The sequence below is a fragment of the Chenopodium quinoa genome, unplaced genomic scaffold (genome assembly GCF_001683475.1).
Source record: "Chenopodium quinoa cultivar QQ74 unplaced genomic scaffold, ASM168347v1, whole genome shotgun sequence".
In the NCBI taxonomy this organism is placed as follows: domain Eukaryota; kingdom Viridiplantae; phylum Streptophyta; class Magnoliopsida; order Caryophyllales; family Amaranthaceae; genus Chenopodium; species Chenopodium quinoa.
The window spans coordinates 5,909,000-5,929,579 of NW_018744239.1; the positions used below are offsets into that span (position 1 = coordinate 5,909,000).

General features: G+C 33.6%; 2 protein-coding genes across 2 annotated transcripts; one reads left to right on the plus strand and one right to left on the minus strand.

Moving 5' to 3' along the window:
• The first annotated feature begins 1,375 nt into the window (after window positions 1-1,375).
• On the plus strand, window positions 1,376-9,112 carry LOC110694262 (microtubule-associated protein 70-2-like). Its single transcript, XM_021871440.1, has 11 exons — window positions 1,376-2,120; window positions 2,225-2,310; window positions 3,360-3,425; window positions 3,507-3,677; window positions 3,763-3,933; window positions 4,056-4,211; window positions 4,410-4,556; window positions 4,739-4,810; window positions 4,897-5,424; window positions 5,529-5,695; window positions 8,569-9,112. Exons 1-11 carry the CDS (start codon window positions 1,826-1,828, stop codon window positions 8,606-8,608), a joined length of 1,899 nt encoding a protein of 632 aa, XP_021727132.1. The 5' UTR covers window positions 1,376-1,825; the 3' UTR covers window positions 8,609-9,112.
• A 1,443-nt stretch (window positions 9,113-10,555) lies between these two features.
• Window positions 10,556-12,265, minus strand: LOC110694552 (probable transmembrane ascorbate ferrireductase 3). Its single transcript, XM_021871730.1, has 4 exons — window positions 12,037-12,265; window positions 11,887-11,935; window positions 11,105-11,304; window positions 10,556-11,006 (listed from the first exon to the last, which is right to left on the minus strand). The coding sequence occupies exons 1-4, from the start codon at window positions 12,196-12,198 to the stop codon at window positions 10,749-10,751; spliced, it is 669 nt and encodes a 222-aa protein (XP_021727422.1). The 5' UTR covers window positions 12,199-12,265; the 3' UTR covers window positions 10,556-10,748.
• Window positions 12,266-20,580: the final 8,315 nt, after the last annotated feature.

The window sequence follows — 20,580 nt, forward strand, 5'->3', positions numbered from 1 at the left end:
TTATTGGTCAAGTCCTGACTAACCTTCAGGACTAGGACCGTTCGGGTCGGGTTCGTGGGTACGAGCCGTTGGAGACCTTTGCATTTGCGGGGTTCAAGTTTTGAAGTAAGAGCTCGGGATTCGAGCGAAGCACGCGCCAAGGGTAAGAATGTCTTTTCCTTCTCTCTCTTAATTCTTGTTTAATTTATGATTACATGCATGCTTAGTTGTCTTAATTAGTGGGCGATCTTGGACGGGTTTCTTTTTTGCGTAGAGTCGGACTCTACGAAACCCAACACTATTATGTGTTTAACTCACATTTAAACATTATTATGCACTATACAAAATTGATGCAAGTGTGGCATTCCCTATCATTTCATAAAAGGTAAATTCTACAAGTATATGCAAACTATATATGATTCTATATTTTTTCAAATAATATATGCAAACTATTTAGGTGATTTCAAATAATATCTAATGAGCTATTTTTTCTTATCTTTTTATTTTTTTTATTTTTATTTGGCTTAGGGGTTTTGATGTCAACTACTTTATTTTCAATTGAATACTATATATGATTCTATCATTAGTATATAACTGGTGCATTAGGATGAACACATACTAGTGTTTTAATTTTTTTATTTTTCTTTTTGAGAGAAACGCATGAACACATCAATAACTATATACTAAAAGACACACCAGCAATGACACAAGTCATTTTCTGGTGTGTTAAAAAAAAAAACTATTTAGGAAACAAATCTTATATATATAAATAGAAGATTAAAAAGATTTAATGTATCCTTCCACTATATATATTGATACCATAAGCTAAAGTTAAAAAAATGAAAATCAAATTCTTAACATAATTTGTGACATACATAGTGCTATATACTAATCTTACCATTATTACAACAAGGATTATTTTTTTTAAATATTTTTGTATTTAATTATGTTTGAAAAGCTTGCTAGGAAAGATATGAATTTTTTTCTAAGCCAGTTGATTATTGAGAAGAAAAATAAATACCGCGTAAGAGGGAATGGATTAATAGTGTGTAAAAAGTAAATCTATTTACGAATTAGATACAAAGTTGTAAGATATCATTTGGTTAAAAGAAGAAATGATATAAATTAGTTAGTGAAATATATATAAATATACATATATGTGTATTTTAAATTATCTATTTTGCTAATTATAGTCTCTTTTATAATTAATTCATTTTACAAAGTAGTAACTTAAATGGATTTTTTTTTATAATTAAATATAGAGTTAATAATTATAGAGTAATTATTGAAATTTACCGTGCATGACACGAGAGCTAACCTAGTTAGCTAATTAAAACGAAGAGAGTATCAGTTGCGGAACCTCACTTGGTACATCTAATTAGCAACTTAACGAAAAAAAAAATCAGTAATAAATTTACTGGTAATGTAATACACACAAAAACACAGAAATGTGATCTCTCTCACAATCACTGGGTCATGTCTGCTTAACAGCAAAGCGTCCCAGCTTAATAAATTCCCTCTCTTTCTCTCTCCTCACTCACTCTCTCTCTGCTTAACTCTTTCTTACTGTAATTACTGTCTATCCTAAAAAAAACAAAAACAAAATCAAATTCAAACCCCATTAAATATTTAAATTAAAAATAAATAAAAATGAAGAAAACCCAAAAAACAAAAACCCAGATTTGAAATACCTCCATTTCAATCCTCTTCCTCTGCCACATTGCAGAGAGAGAAACAAAAACAGAAAAATAAAGGAAGAATTTTTGTGGGTTTTTCATTTTGATCTTCAAAAACAAAAAAAATTTAGTTTTTTTTTAAAGGGGGTTTTCTTCCCCATTTCACAACAATGGCTGAAAATCATCATCTGGGTGATGAAGAGCTTAGTATTTCAATGGCTGCTTCCGAAAATAGTACTGAAATTTTACCAACAACAACTACTTCAACTATTCATACATTGTCACCGACAAACCCAACTCCTCCGCCGCCTCTTGCGGTGTCTGGATCGTTTAAAGAAGGCAAAAGTTCTTCCCGTCGACGCCCTTCTCGACGTCCGAGTCTTGATGCCGATGAGTTCTTGAATCTTCTTCATGGGTCGGATCCGGTTAAAGTGGAGCTGAATCGGCTTGAGAATGAAGTCAGAGGTCATAATGCCGATTTCGATTTCTATTTTGATCTTTTATTTTGTTCTGCTGGATTTTGTTTTGATTTGGAATTTCGGGTTTTGGGTTTTTTTTTGGATTTGCAGATAAAGAGCGGGAACTTGCTGAAGCACAAGCTGAGATCAGAGCATTGAGGTTGTCTGAACGCCTTAGGGAGAAAGCTGTTGAAGAGGTTAATTAATTTTTATTTATTTTTTTTAATTTATTAATTAAATTGAAAATTGGATTACATTTGTGGATTTTCTTCTATATATGAAATATGCTATGTTTGGTAATTTCTGTCCGATTTTTGTGTTGAGGATTTTGTGAGATCTCATTGCTAAAATGTTAATTGGGTATTTTTTACTAGAAATTCGGAGTTGGGAAAATTATGTACTGTAAAACTTGCTGCATTGTATTAATAAAATGGTATTATTATGTGAAAATGGGTGGAAATTTTGAGACTTGTGTGACTCATCAAAGGTTTTCTGAGATTGGCCACGACCACCCGGAAAAGGACAGTGTTGTGGGATTATTAGAGGGATTACGGTTTGTGCTCTATGGTAATGAATGGATTGTTCAACATGGAGTTATTATGTTGACCGTCGAAGCTTGGAGTGGTAGATCGATGTTAATGCCTGAGATGTGGTTTTGTGGTGTGAGCCTGGCAGGTGATATATATCAGTATGTGATTTTTACTAGACGATGTCTGGAAATAACCGCAAAGCAATCCGTCTTGTCTATACCTATAATGATAAAGGGTTTTGTGGTTCAGGACCATAGATTCAAGGAAAATGGATACTCATATTATGATGCCTCTTATATGTTTGTGAGGTTTCTTGAATTGATTTCAAGCAACTGCTTTGATGCTCTCAGATTAGTAATTGACATTGACTGTAACGACTTGAAGACACTTTATACTCTACGGTTGGGGAAGAGGAATTACCTTTTGTTCTGGGTGGAAGTATGGGAAACTTAACACTGTATTGGTTTCTATCGTGTTTAGGTGAATTTAAAAGCCACATCAGGATGAATAAAGAGCTGTTTCAGAAAATCAATGAATAGAGAATGTAGCCGTGTAACGTATTTTCTCTATTAATTTCCACATGTTTAACCTTATTTGTTATATTACTTCATTTGGGTACTCTGAAGGATAACGTCTCTGATTGTCTATTTACTCTTCTACGTAGTCCTTTGTTGTATTAAAACTGACTCTCTTGTCTGTGTTTTCCTGAGAAATAGCTCACTGATGAACTGACGAAGGTGGATGAAAAACTTAAACTTACGGAAAATTCTTTAGAAAGCAAGGTAATGTTTTAATTTCTGGTGGCCTATTGGTATGTCATGTAAATCTGTGTTTACATCTATCTAAATAGCAGCTGCTTTCAGAATCTAGAAATTAAGAAAATCAATGAAGAGAAGAAGGCTTCTATGGCGGCTCAATTTGCGGCAGAAGCTACCCTTAGAAGGGTCCACGGTGCTCAAAAGGATGATGACATGCCTCCTATTGAGGCCATTCTTGCACCTTTAGAAGCTGAGCTTAAAATTGCTCGACAGGAGGTAACTAGCTGGGGCCTTCCAATTTCTGATGATTTACTGCAGTTTTCATTCAAGGATTTATTGAAAAGTTCATCTATGTTTGCAGATTGGGAAGCTGCAGGATGACAACAAAGCTTTAGATCGTCTTACCAAATCAAAAGAAGCTGCTTTATTGGAAGCTGAGAGGACAATTCAGTCGGCCCTTGCTAAAGCTTCGATGGTAGATGATCTTCAGAACAAAAACCAAGAATTGATGAAACAGATAGAAATATGTCAGGTATTATTTTGTGATTAGTTGCTTTTTTATTATTCATCCTGATAGCTTTTTCACTCTATGCCATCTGTATTCAACTACTTAGAGTAGGATAGATTTACATGTCAAATGCCTGTGTTTGGCAGGAAGAAAATAAGATCTTGGACAAAATGCATCGACTGAAGGTTTCAGAAGTAGAAAAGCTAACCCAAACAGTAAGGGAACTAGAGGAAGCCGTTCTTGCTGGTGGGGCAGCTGCTAATGCAGTGAGGGATTACCAGAGAAAAATGCAAGAAATGAGTGTATGTTTTATTGTTTTTGAATTGTCCACTGGATGATACTAAATATGTTACTTTTTTTTTTTTGAGAAGGATACTAAATATGTTACTCGTATATACTTATTTAATTATTTATTTTTCTCTGACAAGGCTTAAGAATGCCTTTATTGTGAGAATTAGACAATACTGAACCTAGAGTCTATTCTTTCTTTGGATCTGCAGGAAGAAAGAAAAACCCTGGACAGGGAGCTAGCTCGTGCAAAAGTAACTGCTAACAGGGTGGCCACAGTTGTAGCCAATGAATGGAAAGATTCAAATGATAAGGTGATGCCTGTAAAGCAGTGGCTTGAAGAGCGGCGATGTTTACAGGTATTTCTTGTATCTGTTAAACGCTTAACTACCTAAGGCTGCCTGTACTTGCTTCTTTTGCTCCTGATCAAGTTCGTGCATGTGCACATGTATGCACTCACACAATAAAGAAAAAAAGGAGAAAAGAAAATTGTTGTTTAGTTTTAAAAAGTCAGTGTAATCCTTATAAAAAATCATTTCAGGGAGAAATGCAGCAACTTCGGGATAAACTTGCTATATCAGAGCGAGCAGCAAAATCTGAAGCCCAGTTGAAAGTAAGATAACCTCTTTGCAAACAAGTGCTTTGCTATCTGTTGTATCCTGCCTAGTTAAAGGTAAAAGTTCTCTCTGCACTCTGCAGGAAAAGTTTCAGCTACGCCTCAAGGTGTTAGAAGAGAACCTGAGGGGAGTTTCAACTAATAGTAACCGATCTACACCTGAGGGAAGAAGTGTAAGTAATGGGCGTCGTCAATCCCTTGGAGGTGCAGATGCCATGTCCAAAGCTAATGGATTTTTACCCAAGAGATCACCGACTCTTCAATCAAGATCGTCTTTAACTTCAAGTGCTAGTATGATGTTAAGACATGCAAAGGGGGTCTCAAAATCATTCGATGGTGGTACACGGTCATTAGACAGGGGTAAAATCTTGTTAAATGGAAGTAGCTCAAACTATGCTGCCAACCAATCTTCTGAAGTATCAAAGGATTGTGAGCCTCAAAGTACTTCCCAGGAAAATTCTGATGAAAAGCCAAGTGAAGTACTGACAGCTGCTAAGGAAGATAGTGTACCAGGTGTATTATATGATTTGTTACAAAAGGAAGTCGTTGCTCTGAGGAAGGCTGGTCTTGAAAAAGATCAAAGCCTGAAGGACAAGGATGATGCCATTGAGGTTGGTATTTTCATGTGCTACATCATTCTTCATCCATCAATTCATTATCTCTTTTCTTGTTGGTAAAAGGTTTGTGTTTTTTTTTTTTTAATTTTTTTTTATAGATGCTAGCAAAGAAAGTAGAGACATTGACAAAGGCTATGGAAGTTGAGGCCAAAAAGATGCGAAGAGAAGTAGCTGCTATGGAGAAGGAGGTTGCTGCCATGCGCTTAGAAAAAGAGCAAGAAAACAGAGCGAAGCGCTTTGGTAGTGCCCAGTTACTCGCTGGAAGGTCAGTGTTTTAAACTTTTATAGTTGGTCAGGCAAGTTACAATTTTCATTACTCTAATGGATAAAGATATACCTATTCTAAAAGGAACATAAAAAATTTACCTGATCTGCTGACCTTATCTATTAACTATTACTAAAACAAAACATGTTGACATCATTAAGGGACACGTCAACTTTATATGAAAATTTTTCCCGCCAAAACTATTTTTGACATCATCATTAATTTTTTCCCTATTTTTTTTTCTTATATGTTCTAAGATTAAAAAAATACAGTACTTCTTTCAAAATTAATTAAAGAGTTATGATTACACATTTTCAAATAAATTAAGAATATTTATTGACAAGCTATTTTAAACTAATAATATCTAATTAATCCGTGCAACGCACGGGACAAAACTAGTTCTTTTCTACAATAGAATGGAAACATGATTTTTCTTAGGGATCATAAAATTAGAAAATTTTGATAATGTGGGCTCCATTCTATCAATTTGTAAATTACAAATAGTTAGGTTATGTTAGGGCTACAATGCCAAAGACTATTGCTCATGGTAGATATTGATAAATTTACTATGCTTTACGGAGTAAGTCTCTATTCTGCATAATGTTTGGTCCGGAATAACGTGAAATGAAGTACATATATGTGGGACTTATAAGGAGTGCTTGATTGAGATGTTCTCAAACTAAAATTCCGTAGAAATTGTTTCTTGGAAGTTATGCAGTGGTTAAGCTCCTTTTATTTATTTATTTTTTTTAAAACAAACCATACGCTATTGCTTCATTGAGTATTTGTTTAGGATTACTGTGAATAGCCCAGCTAAATAATTACCTGCTTACACTGTACGGGTCTAAATATTTTCCAGATATAAATCTTTTCCCTGTTCACTTGTCCATTTTCTCATATCCTTGTTACTTATTTTTTCCAAACCTTCCTTCAATCACTTAACTTTCTCTACCCTTCTGATTCAGTAAGACTGTGGAGTACCATAAACTTATTGTACTTAAGGGGTGTTTGGCTAAGGGTGTATGGAAGAGCTTTCAGAAAATTTTGTGCTCCTACTTAAATCTTTAGAATGCTTTTATTTAGGTCATATGAAGGTAGCATATTTAATATGCATGTTGATAACGACTTTTTACATGAAAATTAATCAGACTTTGTTACTTAGTTTATCAGCCTCAGTAGGTAAATTTGTAAATAATCAAATATTCTTAGTAAGTTGCTCAGAATCTGTTTTGTTATGTGTAAGAGGATCTGTCAGACAAGGCCGTAATTGATACTTCTAAAATCCTTGATAGGATCTATCTAAGTGTTGCCCAATCTGTTTAGTGTTAATTGCTAATATGCTATCATACAACCTTAGAGTAGCGCAAGTTGGTTTTTTGACATATGAAGCAGTGGTAATATATTGCTGTGTTCCAAGTAGTGGCTTAACATCTGAGTGTCTAGAAATGATTGTGCACTCTTGTGCAGTTATGCCCTTATTTAGTAACTGTCTTTTTCCCCTATGTTTCCTAACTCTCACTTTTTTGCAAAAGTATATTATCCATTTAAAGTTGATTGCTGGTTCTTACACTAATTTTATAATAAACCGTTGTAAAATTCCATTTACCTTTACCCTTAGTTATTATTAGCCTTAGGCTTTCTGGAGCAGAAACCAACAACTTCTGGAAGTATTCTGTAGGTAAATTAATCTCACTCAATGAAGACGAAATTGCTCCAAAAAACAGAGATATCAAGGAAACATTACTGAAAAATATTCTACCGTTGCAAGGTTATCATAGTCCCTTTCTTTCATTCCCTAAGACTTCCATGGCCTCACCTGTTCTCCAATAGTTATGTCATGTTCTTAAACTCTAGTGACTGCCTTCTCCATCTCTTACCAAATGCAATCATCCACATTTGATACACACATTTCTGCATGTATGGAGTATTCTGATTACTAGTTACATATTTGGTTATTTCCTTCTTAAAATACATAGGGTCATTCATTTATTCATTGTTGCTTTTCCCATTTTTTCTTGTTATTTCCCCTTATGTAAGAGGTGCAAAATGGTTTATTATCAATTTTTTTCTTGCATTTCCTCCCTAACAAAACAGCTATTAAAATGGATGAACAATAACAACAGAGAAGATAACTGACGTTACCAAAAAAACAAAAAACAAATAAAAAGAAGATTTGACCTTAACATTTAGCAAAGAACAAAATGTTATGTGTTCCTTGATATAGAGAAATTTCCCATGTTTCCTAAGTAGCTTTGAAAGTTTTGGGCAAACTATAAGAATCTTTAGTGAATGTCACAGTTATGTCTAGTGAGAGTTGAAAAGGATGGGTTTAAACTAGGTGTATAGCCAGAGAGGTAAAAAAAGCTATAAATATTGTCCACTTTGGCCATCTCAACATTATCAAACTGAGGAATTTTGTGTGCTTGTAGATCCTTGTATCGAATTTCATCTTATTCCCTTGAATGGCATGTCTTCTTAAATTACTGCTTCCTTTGTTTGGTTTCTCTAAAGAAAAATGTTATTTTTGAAAATATACATTGAGGTGAATCTAGCATGATCCCACTTAACTATATTTTTCCTTGGCATAAATCACTAAAGATAGAAAAAGTAGTGTGTAATTTAAGTGTTATCTGAAAAACAGTGAAGTATCAACCTGTGAAGATTAGATTAAGGTTAGAACTTGTGCTTGTGCTTGGGCTAGAATTTGTATACTGCTGATTATTGCATCAAGATCATTTCATAAAGATAACGAGGAACATGTGGGATTCTAATGCTTGAAGCACATTGGTTGTCATGACTCATGATGGCAACGTTATGCGGTTACCTTGTCTATGCAAGTCTAATTCTCAAACCACCAATTGTAATTTCTGCAGGGCTGCTGGACGAGGTGGTTTAACACGCAGCACTCAATAACAGCTAGCAAGAACAGCTTTAGGAGCTCTTTAGGAGTGAAACTGGACAGTTCTGCTCCAATGTGTCCTTTTCTTATTCTTTATATATCTTATTTGGTGATTGGTTATAATATTGCAATCAGCATCCCAGTTATTCTGTATTAAGTGGAAATTATGGCATCCTTACTTGGTATGCTTCTGACGTTGACTGCTATCGCCGTATCGCATGCTGAGACTTTCGGGTTAAGGATATCGAAGTAACTAACCTTATGGCAAGAGTATTTTCAAATGGCAGTGGTGTGCTTGTTGTATAGATAGGGATATTAGTCTTCTAGCTCATGTGCTGGAGCCCCTTGTATTTGTAGTCAGCTAGTGTGATGTTTTTTCAGGTTTGTTAATATTCTTGGAATCAGATCAAAATCAGAGTTGCAGTTTCTATTACCGTTTCCTATTGTTCCGTCTGCTTTCTTCTGTTGGTATTGCTTAAGCTAACAATGGAATCATATATAAGCGGAAATTTAATTTACTTTTAGATTTTAATATGGAGAACTATCAAAAATTGATCTGATCCAAAGATACTAAACCAATGTGATGCATTAATCTATTCTCAAGTTTGATTTGTATGGACTCACTGACTTGATACAGCCATTTTCTAACTAGCCTAATTTGAATATTCTTGATTCGCAATCTCGAGTTTCAAATATAAATTTTAAGGTTAAAAGTGGCTCTAGTTTACTACTATCTCCATTTCTAAAAGTTCTTTTCATTTTGACTCTGCATGTTTGACGATGCATTACTTTGAGAATATTCACTAATGATTTAGGCTTTAAACACTCAAGATTTAGGCCTTTTTTTGCAAACATTAAGGGATGAGGGTAATAAACCATTAAAAGTTATTGAGATTAGGCCTAAGGGACAAAGGGAGTAAATCATTAAGAGAAGTGAAAATAGAACATATGAATAATGCAAAAGTTAAAGTACTACAAGTGAATAAAACGAAGGAATGAGTAATTGAAATGGAAAAGAATAATGCCCAACTTTTGGGCAAACAAGGCAAATACATAGCTTCTTCACCTACGGTTATATAGATGTAGACTCTTCCTTTTGTTTTTGCCAAATTGATATGGTAAAATCTCCACTCTAGTTTAGGCTTAGTCATGAAGATGGTTCTAACACTTCTAAGCTAATGTCGAAAAGACCATGCTAAACTCCATCAATATCATTCATGCATCTAAGCATAATTTATTAAGTTACTAGGTTGCCACGTACCCTCATTTTTCAATACAAAATAAATTTTTTAGCTTCCTTTACTTTTGGTCATGTTTGGGATGGATGAACTTGAAAGATTGTCATTTGCTCTTATTTTATATTATCTCAACTTATCAATTCTTATATTAATTTGATGTAAACTCATTAACCCTTATCTTGTTTCTTCTAATTTGTTTTGAAATCATCCTTTGTTTTTGTTTACTTGCAACATTTTGGATTACACACTATTTATGTATTTCACTTTAACTGTTTTTGGTAATTTATCGTTAAGAAAAACTATAATTGTGTAATAACTTGGTAGATTTGTCTCAATTTAGTGTTGTAAGTGTAAAAAACTAGGGGAAGTATTCTCTTATCTTATATAATTTGAAATAATTTAAGCTTACAAATCTAAAATTTTTTTTTTAAAAAATGGATTAGGATCGAGCCCAAATAAGAATTAATCCCTTTTTAGTCTTTGAGCATGGCCAATATTTGCCAACTTTCTTGTAAAGTCTAGTGCTCTAGTCCATCCAATAGTACAATATTATTGGATCCCAATCTTACAACTTAAGGTAAGAAGAATACTTTATACTTACTCCATGTACTGCAAAGTCAAGCTACTTATTATTCAACATTTCAATTGGAATAAGATTATATATCAATTTTGAATTGAAAAACACACACAATAATCTCTTATTTAATATAAACAAACAAATGATTTTTGTGTGCATTGCACATGCAAAATGCACATATCATAACATAAACTCGTCCAACCAACAATCCAACAAACTCAAAGAATAAGTTACACTTTCATCACTTCAATAATATGAATAAGTTTGTATGCACAACCCATAAAAAAAATATATTACAATCTTAGAACACCACAAATACGATCACAAGAATGAAACATCTCAATAATAGCGAGATATGGCGATAACTAGATCAACGCTAATGCCAAAGATCAGAATCGCGAGGCCAGTGAAGTTGATCAATCGACCCTCGTTGCTGTTAGCCAATTTAAGGATAGTAAACAATTGCATAAGTCCTGTTTCAGCCGTGCATATTGCGAAATACAGCAATGCTCTTCCGAAACACACATGCCACGGCGCTAACCTTGCTCTTGTAGCGCCTGGCCTTGGTAACCAAAATGTGACAAACCCGAAGAACCACTACAATTGTACAATATTTGAATTGTAACAAGTCTGAATTCGAGACGTACCCAATAATAATAATGCAATAATCATGGATGGAATTTAGATTTTTTTACCTGGATTCCGTAAACAATGAAGGTTCCGAGACCTATCCAAGAATGCAAGCTATACATGTTGGTAACGTTTGCCTTGTAATGGTACTTAAAGGCAGCATATACACCAATAATTCCCAGTGTAATCGCTATTACGTGCATTAACATGTGTGTCAACTTTTGCATCCGTGCTTCCGCATTTATGCTCTTGTACACCATCATGGCTAACCATATTATATATACATGCAACAAAATATTAGGATTAAATATGAAAAGCCACAAATATATATGACTTACTGGCTTTACAACCTGGGGCTCATATATAATAATAGTATGAACTTTAGAGCCATTATGGCTGATTATTGTACTCGTAATTATAAGTTATTCGTTCAATTGTGCCCTTATAATGCAAATCGCACTTTCTGGTCCAATTGCTGATAGTTGAAGTCTATGATAGGCTTATATATTCTATCATTGTATTTTTATTGTTCGTACTTAATATATTTAAACTAGGCATGCAGGTTTTCGGCAGATTTTTTTCGGCCGGGAAATTTTTATTTTTTGGGCGAACTTGGGCATACGCTTAAATGTATTTTTAGTTATTTTTTGGACCAGCTGAAAAACCCACATGCCTCAGCCATTTTGGGCGGGTTTGGACATGTGATTTCCGGCCCAAATTTTGATCCAACCTGAGAAATGGGCTGATTTTTGATCTCAGCCTGACCCGACCCGCATTTTGATAAAGTCTAATAAAAAGTGAGACATAGGGAGCCGAGGGGGGGGGGTGCTGAGGGTGGCAAAATTACCTTGACCAGCAAAGAAAATGAAACCAAAGAACATGAGAAAAATATGAACCTGCACAAAATATTATAGTCATCGTACTTAGTCAAACGATAATGAATTCATTAACAAACTAATTAAGCTAAAATCAAGATTATAATAAATCAGCAACTAACATTGAGAATACGGTATGGATTATCAGAATCAAGACTAAGACCGCCTCGATAATGCAACAGCCAAACTAACAACAAGATAATAGACAAAATTCCGAAGAAATGTGCCACTGGTGTAATGCTAGATGCTCGTCTTCTGTACCAATCTCTCTCGATAGCATCCATGGTCGTGTTCGTGTACGTAAAACTTAGTTTTTTCTTGAAGTTATAAATTAGTGGTGATTATGGTGGTAAGAGCTGAGTTATAGTATATATATAAAGAAATAAAGTAAAAGTTCTTTGGATATAAAAAAAAGTATGGAAAGTAAAGTAATCAAGGAGCAGGTTGCTGATTTTTCAGCTTTGGGATTGCTTTTATAACAGGTTTAGCATATTTATGTATGCTGCAAAGTTACTATAGTATGAATTTAGCTTTTTCTAAACAACAAATTTTACTATACACTGGCCTTATAATCTTAGTTGTATGCTTATCTGTAAACTATTGTTGAGCTGATCTTATCAAAGGACTGTAATTCTAAATTTCTAATGCTGCCTTTGGAAAAAAGAAATCCTTTCATCCTAAAACAATAGATTGATCACGTGTTGGGATCGATTTTTATAAAAATGAGTACTCCGTTGTTTACATATTTTATGTCTCGTTCGATATAGATTCCTAATTAGGGTCATTTTGAAAAAATAAACATAGGTGATCACCATTTCAGTGTAGAAGAATTGGAGGATACCATTGAATTTCTTTTTTTGATTTTATGATTTAAAAGCTACATGTTATACATTCAAATGGAGTATAAATTTGATGGAAAAATTGAATTTTTTTTTTTTAAAAAAAATACACAAAAGATAGGACAGTTTGATGAGAAAATTTGATGTTTTAAGAAAATAGTCGGTGATAAGGCAAAAAAAAAAAAACATTAGGGTAATTCTCAATGGTGACCTCCAAGTTTTGCTACACCTCAATGGTGATCCTCTTGAAATTGAATTATACAAAATGACTTTATTTTAATATTTTATCCCACTAAATAACCTTATTTCATTAAATAAGAGGCAAATGGTACATGAATTTTCATATGATGATCTTATCAGTCAACTTGAGGATCATTTTGAACAAGAGAAGAGCCAGGAGCTCAAAGATTTGAGAGAGATTCAAAATAGAGTTCATATTTTGACAACATTTCAGATTTAAATTATTTTTTAAAAATAAAAGTTATAACATTAAATATTTTAATCTATTATCTGACGAATAGGATTCCATATTTATGATTAAATTATTAATAATAAATTCAATTTCCACATAACTAATACCAGCGAATAAGGTCACATTATATATTACATTAAAATAATAAAAATTATCCATTTCAAACAAGCAAATTAATCAAAATATTATATGGTCTTTTCGTGAGACTTATGTACTCCGTATAAAAAAAACCTATGTATTGCAGTGAAAAAAGAGATTCACATCTTATTTTAGAATTAAAAAATCAATCGCCACATAAGCAAAATCAACGAATGTGATTTGAGAATTTAATTTTATGTGCCACATTGGTAAAAAAAAACGACGAATAATCATTTAAGGTTTAAATTATTTTTGTAAAAAAATTATCTTCTCACATTAAAAATTTTATCCTAAAATTCAATAGATGAAATAACATATACAAAGACAATATTTTGACTAATGGAAATTTTTTTTTTGCATTTCTAATAAGAATTAAAGAAAAAAAAAATTAACATGAAATATTTTAATCTAATATCCGATCAGTGAGATACCATATTTATAATTTATTTATTGGTTTTTTCACCGTATACCACTGAGTTATTTCAAAATTCACCATATACCACAAAAAATTTTCTAATACACCAAATACCACTCGGTTAATGTATATTAACACAGAATACCTTTTTTGTTAACAGTCGTTAGTATGTCGTTAACGCCATTAGTAATTAAGGTTAATTGTGTCACGTGGCTGTCACTTATTGGCTCTTATTAATATTAACTAACTTATAATAATAATACACCACCAACGCCCCAGCCAGCCCCGACCCCTACCCTCAGCTGGTTAGTGCCTGATCCACTTCCCGGCAGGCCGACGACGATCCCCCTCCCCCGTCAGTGACAACCCTGACCCAGCCACCACCTTATCCAAATTCCCCAACTACCACCTTAGCCCAATTCCCCACTCCTAGCTTAAAACCCAGCCACCACCCCGAAATCCCTTCGCCGGCAACCCCTCTTCCCCTTCCCCTCCCTTTTCCGACCACCCCCTCCCCCTCCTTTCCCAACCAATTTCTTCAGCATCGCAAATTCACAGGTGAAGGGTTTAGGGTGATAGAGAGGGAATAAGGGGTGCAGTAGTGGGGACTTCAGCCGATTTCAAAGGTTCGTGGGTGGGGGATGGCCGGAAAGGGACGAGATAGGGATTTCAAGGGTTCATGGGTGGGGGATGGTCGCCGACGTTGGGGGAAGGGGTCGAGAATGTTGCCGGCGGGGAAATAAGGAATTAGGGAATCGGGGAAGCTTCAGGCAGGGAGGGGTTACAGGTGGGGGATGGTTTTCGGGGAAAGGGAGTAGGAGTGGAATGGTCGCCAGCCAGCTAGCCGTGGGGGTTGGGGTTGGGGTTGGGCTGGGGGCGGCGGTGGCTTGTGTTGGTGGTGTTTAATTTTTATTTTATTTTAAAAAATAATTTTTCTTAATTTAATTATTTAAATAAATAATATTAATTAGAACCAATTATAAGCTGCCACGTGGCGTAATTAACGTTAATGACTAACTGAGTTAACGGAAATGGCATGTTGTGACATTTATGTTAAACTCAGTGGTATTTGGTGTATTAGAAAATTTTGTGTGGTATATGGTGAATTACGAAATAACTTAGTAGCATATGGTGAAAGATTCGTTTATTTATTAATTATACGTTCAATTTTCACATAACTAATAAGAGCATCTCCAATAGCTAGTATACAAATAGGGACTTGCTTGCAAATTAATTAAAAATGAAAGCATGTAGCTTACCATTGGAGTGGAAAACTGATGTAGCTAGATTAAGCAACGTTGCTCAAACAAGCTACATTGCTTGATTTTTCAAAGATCAGATAACATCACCCATTTAAAATATGACATGTGTATAATAAAAACTTACTTACTTATTTATTTATTTATTTTTCTTCCAAGCTACATTATGATACAATTAACCATTGGAACATTTTGTAGCTACAAAATATACTAGTTTGAATATTTGATGTGACAAGGTAAGCTACAAGGTATTAGCTTACCATTGGAGATACTGTTACAAAGAATAAGGCCGCATTATAAATTATATAAAAATAATATAAACTAGATAAAGGTCGTACGATACACAGTTTTTTTGTATTTTTTAACACAAATATTTTTTGTATTTACGTGATAAAATTTATTACTTTATTTATTGTATGTTGTATAATATATCCTTTAAAATTTTTATTTTAAAATAAATGGTGAATTTTATTTTCTCATTCGTTATATATTTAGATAAAATTCATAATCTCAAAAAATAATATTTTATATTTAATTAATTTAAACTTTAAAATTTTATTCGACAATTTTGCTTATGTGACATTTGAGTTACTTAATTCTAACAGAATTTACAAATCTCTTATACAATTGGTTGTAACTAAAATTTATAATCCTATATAGCGCGTTAAGAAAATTTAATGCTTCGTGGCTCTCTAAAAATTTGGGAAAAACTCCCCTTATATATATTTACTAATTAGCCCCGCGCGATGCACGGTAATTAACAAATAAAATTATAGTGTAGAACTTGCATATGCAAGGAATCTTCTCGGGGCGTTAGGTAACTAATTAATATAGTACTTAAAATAGTATTTAAGTTCAGAATGCATGACATAATCACGCGTTGACATTCCTTTAATATTTTCACATTTAGTTTTCTTATCTAATGCCTCGGGGCACTCGTTAACTTTTGTCATAGATAAAATCTTAAGCCTATGTAAACATTCAATGCTTTCTATATAATTGACCTCTAGTGATGGCCAACTTTAAATTAAATGAAATAACACTCAAAATTATCAAATACAGAATAAGGAATACTACAAAGTTCAAATATCAATTTTTTGAAAGATAAAAAAGTACCATCGTTAACACATTCAATAATATGTCAAAATATTAAGCTTGATGATAAAAAAAAATAAAAAAAAAATTGTAGTAAGAAAATATTCTAATTTAAAAAAAAAAAAATTAAAATTTCTGTATTAAGAAGCAACACCAGCAATATGATTAATCATGTAAAAGCAAAACAATCATTAATGCGAAGTATAATCTTTAAATTTTCGGCACATATATACAACATGCTCTAAATAGTGTGACACTGGTGGACAACTATATAACGAAGAAAGAAGAGTAGAACAAAAAAAATGACCGTAAGCTATAAGGAAAAAAAAAAAAAGATTATCTTCATCAATAGAATTGGAGAAAGAATTTGAGAGCTTTAGATTCATATCAATGACTTTAAACGAACAATCAATCAAATTGAATCGAAAATGTGTTTAAAAATTTCAGGGGACTTTAGAAGTATGAACATTCAGTTAAGGTTTTTTTTTTTTTTTTTTTTTTTTTTTTTTTTTTTTTATTTTTTATTTTTTATTTTGACTGGAAGAAGAATATTGTCATTAATAAATAGTCATACGACATTTACAATAATAATAAAGATTTATAAACAACAGATTTATAGAAAATAACATAACTTTTACAATCAAAATCATAACTATATTTTGTATATCGGGCATAGCTCACACTCCACTGCTTCAAACTTAACGCGAGCAGTGACTTTTGATGTCATTGCATCTTTCCAAGTAGAGACCTTTGCAATCTGCGCTGATGTTTTGATTGTAGAGTTGATGACAAACCCTAAACCCATATGAATCTAAATCACCTTCTCAATTATTATTAAAACCCTAAAAATAAAATTCTCATCCATAGATGAGAATCAAAATCCCAGAAAATTGGGAAAAACCTACAAAAATTTGGGACAAACACTCACAAACGGAGAGAACAAAACAAAGCATAACAAAACAATAACAAATAAGTAAATTAAATCCAAGAAAAAGGGTCGGAAATAGTCTAATAAACGGCCAAGAAAATTAAAACCCTAAAAAAGAGAGGAGAGAGAAGAGAGAAAAGAGAAAAGAGAAAAGAGAGAAGAGGGAGGCGGCTTGCATAATTATCCAGTTAAGGAATTGACGAAAGAAAATGATAGATCTTTTATTCTTGTAAATCCAAAGAAAAGATAAATACTCCGTCCGTCCCTTACTTAAGAGCCTATTTGGGGTTTTTTAACGGAAATTAAGAAAGTTAGTGGAAGTGTAAAAGTGCATGTGGGGTTAGAGAGAGATAGAGAGGAAAGAAAAAGTGGATGGGAATATAGAGAGGGAGAGAGAAAGTGTTGGAAATTGATGTAAAAAGTCATCATTTAAAAGTAATGACAACTCATAATAAAATGGAGTATATTCTCAAATAGTACAACCTTAAAATAGATTAGACTTTTAATTTTGGGCTTTCAAAAACGAATACAGGCTCTAAATAAAGAGACGACGTGAGTAGAAAAACATTTATATCCCTTAATATCCTTACTTTTTAGGAAAAATAGTAATCCGTAGTTTACTGTTGTTAATTTAAATTATAGATTTATTTAAAATGTATAGTTTGGGGTAAGTATAAAAAACAACCATACCCCTTTATATCCCACTATTATAGGAAATAATAGTTTATTAATGTAAATTTAAATTATATATTTATTTATGTACAATGTATTAAGCAATCACGTGATAATTTTTTTTTCTGCAACATGCAATACACTTTTGAGGCCCTGTTCACTTCACATTATTTTTACTAAACTGAAATTATTTTTGTTGAGCTTAAATTATTTTACTGAAGTGAAATTAATTTTACTGAACTGAAATATTTTTGCTGACTGAAATCATTTTTACTGATTCTATGTTATATTTCTTCTTTGAAATTATTGAGTTTTAATGAATTGAAATTATTTTTATCGAACTGAACTTATTTTTACTAAACTGAAATTATTTTTGTTGAATTGAACTTAATTTTACTTAATATTATTTTTTAAGGTGAGGTGAACAGGACCTAAGTTGACACGTGTACAGGTTTGGGGGAAATATGACGTCAGTGGTTGCTACTTTAGTGTTATTTATAGAAGATTAGATTATCCTTTTCTAACCAGCAAATTAATCTAAATATTATAGGGTCTTTTAGTGAGATTTATGTACGCTGTATAAAAAAAAAAAAAAAAAGAAGAACCGGTGTATCACGCTTTCATCTAGTTGGTAGTTATTATGGACATCTAATACTTCCTCTATTTTGTTAGTTTACATGTTTCTTTAGTTATGTTTGTCAATGCACAAATTCAACCATTAATATCTGTAATTACAGCTAAAAAAAATTATGAAAAGTTGATATTTTAAAAGCATATATTGTGATGAATTTAATAAGATCCCACATGACTACATTTTTCATTATGTATAAAACACAAAACACGGTCAAAGGGGAGTGTGTGAATAATAATAAAGTTGTCAACTAAAAAAATGGAGGTAGTATATTAATTCAGGGGTATTGGTGGAAAAAGCGTTTTTTTTTTTTTTTTTGAAAGAAAAGATAGTGCTCATTTTATTAAAATAGGTCCAATTCCGCCAAAGTAATAATACTTTGCGGAAAAGAATTAAGACGTACATACTCCACATTAAACCCCGTGTCCCACCTAGCGATGAGATGTGCAACTGCATTACATGAACGTTTAACATGTGAAATAGTACATACATCAAAGTGCAAACTATCTTTCCTAATATCATCAAAGACAACGTGGATAGGAGCTAAGCCACTTTCTTCCATGTTCACAGCTTGAACCACATTTACCGCATCTGACTCTAGCCATATGTGAGAGTACCCCAATCTTCTTGCAACTTGTAGCCCAAACCGTACTACCAAAGCTTCAGCCACCTCTGGGGAAGTAGTGGGAAACTTCCTAGTTGCAGCAGGAATAATAGACCCCTGTGCATCTCGCAACACCACCCCCAAACCACCCAAACTAACCTCAGGGACATGAGCATCAGTATTGACTTTAATACACCCTTGGGAAGGCCTCACTCACCTGCTATTGCTGCTAATCCTAGACCTCATATGAGCAGGCATAAAAACTCTTTTAGCATACACATTATAATCATGTACCAAGCTCAAAAACCCCGCAACTAGAATGATAGAATTAGGCTGTTCATTCTAAAAAATGATAAGATTCCTACACCTCCAAGCTGCCCACATAAGCGTAACCATTGAAGCCACAACATCAGCCTTATGTTTACGGACCAACCATAGCCAAAGATCAGCAAAAGAAGACCTTGGTGCACCAACCAAACAGTCTTGGAACTCACTAGGAGCCCAAATTTCTTTAGCAGCAATACACTCTAGCACTAAGTGTATAATAGTTTCCCTCTCCCCACCACAAATGTGGCACGAAGCATCTTGCAAAATATCTCTATGCACCAGCCTATCTCTCACTGCTAGGTTCCCTTTCACTGCGTTCCAAAGATAAAATGTTGTAGCTTTGGGTGTCCTCGAACAGACCATATAGTGCACCATACCTCATCATTATTTATCTACACTTGCTGCTCACCACTGCTCATCTTAGCAAGCCAATACCCAGTTCTGACAGTGTATAAACCATCCTTCGAGCACTTCCAAAGAAGCACATCGTTACGAACCCTGTTTGAGAGAGGGATAGCTAGTATAATAGGACGCAAATCAACAGGGAACAATGGTTCAATCTTGTCCATATCCCACTCCCTTCCCTCCACTGACATCAGATCACGCACTAACATGTCTTCCTCACCATCACCTGGCATCACCGGTTCCAGAATCTTGCCCTCCTTCATAATCCATGGGTCTTTCCACACTTTAATGCTGTAACCATCACCCACTCTCCAACATAGCCCATCCTTCAAGAGACCCTTAGCACCCCACATACTTCTCCACGAATAGCTAGGGTCATAGCCACAATTTTCCTCTAACACCGTCAAATTCTTTCAGGGCCACCACTCCACTCTGTGATATGCCTTACTCATATCCAATTTCAGGGCCACGGTACCATTCTTTCCTTCACCCCGATGCTTCATCGAATGAAAGATCTCAAAAGCAACCAGAGCATTATCAGTAATCAAACGACATGGAGTAAAAGCACTTTGATTTGTAGAAATAATATCATTGAGAAAAGGCTTTAGCTTGTTTGCCAAAGTCTTGGATATTATTTTATAAATCACATTACAACAACTTATCGGCCTAAACTCTGTCATATATTCTTTGGTTCATTACATTTTGTAATCAACACAATATAGGTTTTTTTTTTATCTCAGCAATATCAATTAAACCCTTCTACCAATTTTTCACTACCAGCATAATAACAGAACCAATAATATGCCAGAATTTCTGAAAAAAATAAGGCATGCATACCATCCGTACCAGGAGCTTTATTAGGGTGCATATGAAAAAGTGCT